Source organism: Cryptomeria japonica, chromosome 6, assembly GCF_030272615.1.
Source record: "Cryptomeria japonica chromosome 6, Sugi_1.0, whole genome shotgun sequence".
NCBI lineage: Eukaryota > Viridiplantae > Streptophyta > Pinopsida > Cupressales > Cupressaceae > Cryptomeria > Cryptomeria japonica.
In genome coordinates, this window is record NC_081410.1 from 108,463,797 (window position 1) to 108,473,759 (window position 9,963).

At 36.0% G+C, this 9,963-nt stretch overlaps 1 protein-coding gene across 1 annotated transcript; it reads right to left on the reverse strand.

Moving 5' to 3' along the window:
* Nucleotides 1-7,902: 7,902 nt before the first annotated feature.
* LOC131876512 (uncharacterized) lies at nucleotides 7,903-8,490 on the reverse strand. The gene has a single exon (XM_059221933.1). The coding sequence runs from the start codon at nucleotides 8,488-8,490 to the stop codon at nucleotides 7,903-7,905; it is 588 nt and encodes a 195-aa protein (XP_059077916.1).
* Nucleotides 8,491-9,963: the final 1,473 nt, after the last annotated feature.

Consider the following 9,963-nt stretch of genomic DNA (forward strand, 5'->3'; position numbering starts at 1 on the left):
GGACAAGTTGATTGTTCTTTTTATAGCCCAAATTTGAAGTGTGAATTTGCAAAAAGAAATGTTAAAGTTGTTGTAAATTTTAGCTTTGCAAATGATGTTCTTTTTAAGCCCAAAAAACAAGTTTTGATTTGTTTTAAAGCACCAAAAACTAAAATGTGAGGTTCTTTTTACCAAAAAAAAGAGGAAATATGAATTCTTTTTAACCAAATTTTGAAAAGAAGCTAAAATGAAATCAAAATCCTAAATTAAACTCCTCCCACCTGCAAGAAATCGTTAAAAACCTGCAATAAAGAAGTTAGTAAAATCCAAAATCTTATGTGGGCTTCCACAAACCTAAATTCAATTTTTCGGTTACAATTTTGAACTCTCTGGAACAAAAGTGCTACTCTGTGAGAAAATTTAAGCGCTAATTAGGACAACGCCGAAGTATTAACAGTTTCACAACACTATTAACAAAAGTGCTATACTATTAACAAAAGCGTTATAATAAAAAAAAGTTAGACATAATTAAAACTGACAAACAGAGAGAGCAAGCGCTATATTCGTACAAAGGCGCTAATTAATGTGCAAAAGTGTTGAACCCTCGCGAAAGCGCTAAAACTGTCTGACAAAGGTGCCAAAGCACAACCTATGTGTGATAATTCAAGAAAATCACAAAAAAAAAAGTCAGTATCAGAAGGTTGTGTGCTCGATTCACATCGGGTTCACCAAATGATGCATGTCAAAAGGGGCACAAGGCACAAAACACAAGTTCAAATGTTAGTAGATTAGTTACAACCAAAACGAAATACAAATGAACTTAAAACCCTTAAGATGCATATCAAGAGAGATATAAAGCACACAATAAAGAGCATACATAAACGAAAAAGGGAAAAAAAAAACCCCAAGATGCTCCCAAGGATGGTCATAGATGTTTCTCCCTTGTTCCTCTCCTCTCCAAGTTCCACATGAGTGTAGCTCTCAGCTTTTAGCACTATCCATGGATGTCATATGAAGATTCAAGATGGTTGTAAAAATAAAAACAAATGCTTATGCAAGTGTAAATGATTTACTATGAGAAAGCTCTTAATTAGTCTATGTGAATCTTAGTATAATAACAATGCAAAATGCTTTCTAATGCTCTTCAAAATGACTATAAGTTTGATGCACAAAAGACTTGATGATGAAAATTAAGAATGAGAGCTCTATTTATAGGAGAAATAGGGCAATGGATAGTCAAGATTGAATTATCTTAACAAGGGCCAGGATTAAAAGTTAATCAATCCATGTGATGGCTTTCAACCCAATCCCATGATGACAAGTGTCAACATGAGATGACTTGAGAGGAGAGGGAAAAAGCATTAAATGCTTGAAATGACATGAAGGTTATCCTAGGAGGGTTTGGTTAGGCTTGAGTTAGTGAATAAAGCTTTTATCCAAGGGTAATTGCTTTTATCCAATGGATAAACTCTTGTGCAAGAGTTAATGGAGACAACCATAGTCAAAGCAATGAATGCTTGAAGAGACCCATGAGTTAAATGAGGGTTGAGTTAGATGAAAAGCCTCTAACCATGTGAGCAAGTTGAGTTAACCATTAATGGTTATGTAAGAGCCATAAATGGTTTGGAAGACTTTGGGGGTTAACTTGTTGAAGAATAAAAACCTTTAATGCATTTCAAAGATTTTTGAGGCTTTTGAGAAGTGACTTCTCTTTGCTTAGAAATGTGACAATAATTAGGAGATGAATTAGGCTAAATTGGAATGGATTAGAAGAATCTAAAAGGGGTTTAGGAGGCAAGTGGGTTTGGTGGGTGAGAGAAAATGGGATTTTATTTAGAAATAAGATCTATTTATTGGTGCAACTTGCATTTGTAGGAGAATGCAAGTGGGAGGGTTTTAGAGATTTAAATAAATATTTAAATGAGGAAAGAGGTTAATTTAAACAAATATGCTTTATTCATTTAATTAATTGTTAGATTGTGGTTTAATGAATTAATTTAAATAAATTGAATAATTTATTTAATTAATAGAAGAAGAGGTTTTAGATGAATTAATTATATATCAATTTAATTAACTGTTTATTGATGGTTAAATAATCAAATAAATACTAAATATTCATTTAATTAAGTGGACAGATTTATGTGTCTACATGAGGCATGGTTACAGAAAATTAAAAAAAACATACTGGCTGTTGATCATTCTTCTATGGCTACTGGAGCCACAAAATTCACATTCCGTTGTTCTTGAGATCTTTCTGTAGGCCTATCTCTGTCTTGTATATCATCCTGACCAAATTGGGGGTCCCCCATTCTCGGCATAGCATTGAGGTCGAGAACAACTTGTTGTTGAGGCTGAATTGCTTCTCTGGTCCCTTCATTGCTTAGTATCATTAACAAAGCATTAACCTTTTTCTTGGTGTTGTCAACTAAATCATGATCATAGGTTCTATGGTATCTATTCGATGTCATTTGACGAAACCAAAAATTTTGCATTTTCAAGGTGCTTTTTATGCTATCATATAGTGAAACATATGCATGCCCATTTTGGAGTAAATACCTTGGAAAAAAACCTCCTATTTCAGCTTCGCCCTCCCACATATTATACTTTTGAACAATAGAGATTAACTTGTTGGCAGGATGATAGACATCACGTGCCTCTTTTTTAAGCTATAATCTCCAATGATTCTAATGACTGTAGAAGGTCCAACCCGTTTGAGATAAAAATTGACAGTAATTGGGAGGGGAAGATAAGCCTACTTGCCAGGGGAAATAGGATTTCCTTTCCTATAATCCTTTTCACACTTCTCCTTGTGTGGTTACTTTGAACATGAAAAACTTGTCCCAGGATTTCATCAATGATGTGGCTTAAATATGGGCACTCCTAGTTTGCCACTGAGATCATGACTTCGTAGTTTCGTGGCTTGTAGTCCATCTTGTACCTACAATTCCTCTATTGAAGCTTCTCGATGTATGGCAAATTTTGAATTCTATGTGAGTTACTTCGGCTAACCCCTCGATTTCTTTGTTTTCCTTCTTCTGTAATTGCTTATTACCCAAAACTGCACCTTCTCATTAGCTCAAAAACCACTTCCTTCACAGTAATTTTGTCTTCATACAACTTCCATTGGCTTTCACTGTTCTGTGGATACAATACCAGGTACCAAGCCTTATTTATCTTGTTAGTTGGGTGATGGCATATGTGTGAAGGATCCGCCAAATGTCTACAAATGTCTACATGTGAAAGTGGTGGAGTAGTCGGCCTTCGGTCTACACAAACGACCGTAGCTATGAAAAAACCATTTGCAGGTGTGTTATAATGAGCCTTTACGAAAGCTGATAAGTGTGAAGACCCTGCCACATGTCTACAAATTAATACATGTGAATGGTGGAGTATTCGACCTTCAGTTTACACGAGCGAGTGTAGCTATGAAAGGAGCGCTCACAGATGAGTAATAATTAGCCTTTACAATAGCTGATATGAACCTAAGCTTCAAATCGAGGGTTATTTTCATATCACCTTGTCATGATTATTTAATTGCCCTTATCATCATTTAGGATTTGCTGAAGGTGAGGGAATAAATTGACATCAATGTTCTCGTTAATTGATTCAACTTCCACATGGTCACATCCAATATTTGCCAGCCCGTCTGCCAATTTGTTGCCCTCTCTAAATGTATGTGAAATGGCATATGTTTCAAAAGAGTTTAGTAGATCCCATATTTGATTAAGAACATAGCTAATATGCCAGTTAGAGGATTTTCTGAGTTTGCATGCATTGGTGATCAAAATGGAATCACCTTCAATATGTATTTTGTGAATCCTCATTTTTTTGCCCGTATAGAAAAACTTGGGCTTCTACAAGATTGTTTGCTCCTTGGGGTAGTGAAGAAGATTTGAAAGCTAATAACTCCCCTACATGATTTCTAATACATACTCCTGCCCCCAACTCACTTGGGTTACCCCTTGAAGCTCCATCAAAATTGAGCTTTGCAAAATCGAATTGAGGGGGTTGCCAAACTGTATGTGCTCTATCATTCCTTGATTCACCTATTGAGGACTGGTTACCATTGGCTGGTAGACATATACCCTTCCATTTTTTTTAATTCACCATCCCATGAAGTGAACAATGCATTACTCTTCTGATGTTTTTACACATAGGTGTTCACTAGCTTAGTGATTGAATTTTCTATTTCACAAAACACTTTCTCTATGGGTGAGGTATGTTGTCTAAAAATCCTCTTGTTTTGTTCCCACCATATTGACCATATGACTGTAGCTGGAATGACTGTCCATATACATGAGAAAAAAAGAAGATTTGGAAAGAATGGGCCAAGTCTGAAAGAGCTCCCAAATTGTGTTTAGTAAAGGCATAGATAGCTCTAATTTTGTCATAACAAAACACCAACATTGGTGTGCAAATGGGCATTGGACAAATAAATGATCCACATTTTCAGATTCTTAGTCACACATTTAAAATGTTGTGTTATTTGAAGCTTGACAAACTTGTCGCTAGTAAGGATTCTTTTCTTTAATGCCAACCAAGAGAAGCACCCCGCTTTCGACATGATTACATTATTCCAAAAAAAGGAAAAGGCTCTTGATGATATGATGAAAGAATAAGTATCCGGTCAACTACTGAGAGGGGGGAGGTGAATCAGTAGATAGAAAAACTGATAATAACTTCACCAATCTCAAAAATCAATCTCTCAAAGTAAACTTAGAACTATCAATGTAATACTACTGTCAAGATAAAAACTCATAAGATAAACCGATTGACTGTTACAACAAACTAACAGTAAACAACTTCTTCATTTCTCAATACTTCCAGTTATCATGACTTATCAAAGTAGTTAAGTAGTTAAGTAAATCAACCATAAAAACATAACCACAAAGACATTAACCACTTGACACAAATATTTTTTGACGTGGAAACCCAAATAGGTAAAAACCACGGCGAGATGAGACTCACAAGATAACTATCTGAACTCTTCTGAAGTTTGCCCTATTAGGAGCCTAGCCTGTTAAAGCTTTACAAAAGTCCTGTTAAGAACTAATCCTGTTAGGAATCACTCGGTTAAGGGATTGACTACAATGCCTTGTTAGAAGCAATACCCTATAAGGAGTAACCTCTGTAGAGGATTTGAAAATCCAAGCTAATGGATCACCTTGTTAGAGGATTTGAATAACACCAAGCTTGTTAGAGCTTACCCGGCTAGGGGATTTCAATTCTACTGTAATTGTTAGAAAACAATAGGAGTTTGTTGATCTGTCTGAATAGCACTACACTTGCTTGATCAGATCCATTTCATGCTCCTATCTGCCTTTACTCAAACTGCAGATACATCATTCGGTTCGGCAACCACACCCTCAACTGATCTTTGCTAACTCTTTGCCAACTCATTAAACTAAACAACTTCATCGACCTTATAAACAAATCAATTAGGTCGGTAACACAACAAAATCCTAATTCTCGTAGAGATTACAAACAAAATCGGTTCAAGTATGACCGTTGGATTACATAGAAATCTCTGCACATCAATCAAGAAAACCTTTATCGCTCCTTGATCACCGCTTGATCAAACTTAGTAACTCATCACACGCTTTGCATTAGATGCAATACATTTGCTCATTCCCTAGACAAAAACCGTTACAACAACTTGCCAAAATCTCTTGAAATTTTCTTCATACAATAATCATATGTCTCATAATCATTACCGCTCATCATTAGATCATAAACCAATATAACCAATTCACCAAACTTAATCGGTTAGGGTTTATCAAAAAACAACATGTAGGGTTTACACCGGTTACCGGTTCACTCCACAAATTCTTCCTATACCGGTTACAGTTTCCTTTACTTGTTTATCCTATTGGTTACAAAACAATAATACAACAATATCAACAATATCATTACCGGTTAATTGACATCAATGACAACATAACATATCATTAATGCAATCTTTATGCAAATGCCAACAACTCTGTTGGTTTATCATGTGTTGGAGTGTTGAATAACCATTTTGGACTGTATCATTTCCATTTACAGAAGGGGCCCATATGAGTTTATCCTCCTTATTTGTCAAGTAAACTGTCCTTTGTGTAAATACTAATTGAAGTAGCTTTTTTGGCTCTTCTTCAATTTCAACCTCATTGATGTCCTTCCAGATGACTTTCCCTAAGTAGATAGTAGCTCCACTTACATAGTTTACTAGCTTATGTCCCCATTTTCTGATAAAATTCGGTATCACCTGTTGCAATTGGTTGTTTTGAGCAAGAGGGGGGTAACCATTCCATGAATCAAACCAAACATTAATTGACTCCCCATTATGGTCTTGCCAAGATATATACTTTGTCCCTAAATCTCTGGAGGATGTCATAAAGTTCCACATTGCTGAACCATCCGGAGGATTTGATATGGAGAAGATTCTAAGAGGATTGCATGAGTCTAGGTATTTGGCCTGCATGATTTGGCACCACTTTGATTCTGAGTTTGTATACATTCTACATACTAGTTTTCCTCCAAAGGCTTTGTTTCGCTTAACTTGTCATGCAACCCTACCCCTCCCGATTTTTCCTCTATTGCCATATTATTTAATGAGATTAATGGGATCTTTTGGTCTTCTGATAAGTTCCCTTTCCATAGAAAGGTTCTAATGATCTTTTCAATTTGCAGAATTTGATTATGAGTTTGTATACATTCTCCATACTAGTTTTCCTCCAAAGGCTTTGTTTCGCTTAACTATGTCGTGCAACCCTACCCCTCCAGATTTTTCCTCTATTGCCATATTATTTAATAAGATTAATGGGATCTTTTTGTCTTCTGATAAGTTCCCTTTCCATAGAAAGGTTCTAATGATCTTTTCAATTTGCAGAATCACAGACTTTGGGGCTTTAAGAACTGAAATGTAGTAATTAGGAATGGCAATTAAAACGGATTTAATAAGTAGAATTCGACCTGCAAGAGACAACCACCAAGCCTTCCATGATGATATACTATGCTTAATCCTTTCAATCACAGTTTTCCAATAGGAGATCTTATTAGCTCCCATGAATAGAGGTATACCCAAGTATATGCTTGGTAAGTCATTTGCCTTAAAGCCAAGCATTTTAATGATCTTTTTCCTTATAGGAGCCTTGGTATTAAGAATGTATATTGTGGATTTATGGGTATTGATCTGCTGACCTGATATTGATGTATATAACTCCAGAGCCTTCTTCATTTGACTTGCTTCTCGAGTTGAAGATTTGGCATATAGCAATGTATCATCAACAAAGAGGGACTGTGTAATAGATATGGATGCGTTTCGTAAGTGTATCCCTTGCCAAAGATCCCCGTCAGGATTGGATTTGATCAATATACTGAAGGCTTCTTCCATAATGATGAATAAGAAAGGAGATAGAGGATCTCCTTGCCTTACTCCTTGGGTAGTTGCGAAAAAACCTGTTGGGGTTCCACTTATAATGACTGAAAAGTGAGCTCTTGAGATGCATGCTTTTATCCATTTGCACCATTTTTTAGAGAACCCAAACTTATGCAAGACTTTAAGTAAAAAAATCCATTTCACTTATCATAAGCTTTCATCATGTCAATTTTGGCAATAAAGGATGGCAGGTGTGAATTGTTAACTGAGTGTAGGACCTCATGTGCTATTAGTGCCTCTTCAATTGTTTCTTTTCTTGGTACAAAGCTACCTTGTTCTAGGGAGAGAATGTTTGGGATTAAGTGTTGTAATCACAGATAGATGGCCTTGGTGATGATCTTATAGATAATATTGCACAAAGAGATAGGCCTAAAGTTTGCAAATGTTTTTGGCTCTTTCACTTTTGGGATAATGGCAATGTTTGTGACATTGAAATTCTTTAGAACTATTTTGCTTTTTCTTGACTCTTCAATTGCAGCCAGCAGATCAAACCCTTATACATCTCAACATTTTTGGAAAAACAATGCAGTGAATCCATAGGGGCCTGGTGCTTTATCAACAGCTAGTGAGAATACTACTTTCTTAACCTCTTCAATAGTGAATGGTTTCATTAGGTCTTCATTGTCTTGTTGTGTAATAATTTGTGAAATGACATCCAAAATTTCTATTTCATCTTGATGGGAGGTTGAATGAGGTGCATTGGTTAGAGATAAAAGATTTTTGGAAAAGCTAACACCTTCATTTTGGATGTCTAATGCATTGGTGAGTGTGTTACCTATATTATGATCATTAATGAAGAAGATTGTTGATGTTGCACGTTTGGACTTGGCAGATGCATGGAAATTTTTTGTGTTCCTGTACCCTTGTTTTAGTAATAACTCCCTAGATTTGTACCTCCAGTATATTTCCTCTCTCTTACTCAGTTCTTCCCAAGTCTCTTGTAACTGTTTTTGCTTATCATATGTAACTGAATCGAGGCCGTGGAGAATTATAGTCTCCTGAATGTCTGATAGCTTCTTTTCAACTGAACTTTTCTCAACAAAAATGTTTTTAAAAACTTCCATATTCCACACTTTTATTTTGCTCGACATATTGGATTTTCCTGTCTAGTTGGAACATTTTGGTACCCTTATGATGAGGAGTAGTTACCCACCATTGCCTCAGGAGTGGGATAAAATGTGGATGCCTAAACTACATTTTTTCAAATTTGAAGGAGGGGCAATGCACATAAGGTTTCTGGAAATTCATAACTTGTAATGAAATAGCATAGTTGTCTGAACATACAAGAGGTAATATATTAGATTCCATTTTAACATTTTAAAGAAACCATTGTTGGGATATGAGAAATTTGTCCAGTCAATTTGTAAGAAATTCTTCCTTTTGTTTGTCCATGTAAACTGACCTTTTAGAGGAACTACATCTTTTAAGTCATTATCAAAGATGAAGGATACAAAATCTTGAATAGTTTTTTCGTGGGGACAAATTCCACCTTTTTTCTCATGGCTAGAAGTAATTGCATTAAAGTCTCCTCCCAGGATGACATTATGGTCTGCATATTGCTGAATGAAATTTGTGAGGATATCCCATAGTCTTTTTTTTTCATGAGTGGGGGTCGGTCCATAAACATTGATCAGCTTAAAGGACAGATCAAAGTTTTGAATGCTAATAACTTGCCAATTATTTCCTTCATGTAATGTCTCTGCAACTACTGTTTTTGGGTTCCACAAAGTAACAAGTCCTCCAGAGGCTCCTGCTGCTGGAACATGAGTTGATTTCCATTTGGTCCATTTGGAAACTGTCTCTAGAAAGGTGTCATGGGAGAATTTTGTTTCTTGTAGCATAGCTATATTTGCCCTTGATGAGTCAATTTGTCTTTTGACTCTCTTTCTCTTGTCAGAGGTATTAATGCCTTTGACATTCCATGAGATGATTTTCATTGTTGTCGGGGAGAGCAACATGCCCTCCTTGGTCTTTTAGATGAAGAGAATTTCCCATCAAGAGTGGTTTGGATACCAGCCTCTATTTCCTCCTTTGTTTTGGTCTTATTAGATTTCTTTCCCCTCCGTTTTTTCTTTGGACTCTGACTTTGGGCAAGGGACTGCATAATTGAAAGAGTTTGGGAATAATCAAAGGATGAATCTGTTAACTGCTCATTGACACCTTGGTGGTCCTTATCTAGCTCGACCTCCATTGAACTCATGAGAGATAAAGGTTGTGAATTTTGGCAACTAGTTAATGGAGAAAAAACTTGGGTACATTAGTCCTTCATCTTCAGTCGATACGGAGTATTCATCATTCTGATGGCCTGCTAAGGTTAACTTACCAAACAAATCATCATTATATGTTCTATCTTTGCAACCCTCTTTATCTGACTTTGGAATTAGCAATTCTTTGTCCACATGTGGTATTTGTTCTGCATTTACAACATGATTATCCTCCTTTAACACCTGTTCTGCTATTTCATCAAACAATTGAGATACAATTGAATCCAATAGTTCCTCCACCATCTTTCCTAGGTTGGGTGTAAACCTAAATTGTCCTTGTGAGTAATTAGATGGTAAGTT

What these genes read in the sequence shown, in the direction of transcription:
- LOC131876512 (XM_059221933.1), bottom strand. Translation starts at nt 8,490, where the DNA reads ATGTCGAGCAAAATAAAAGTGTGGAATATGGAAGTTTTTAAAAACATT.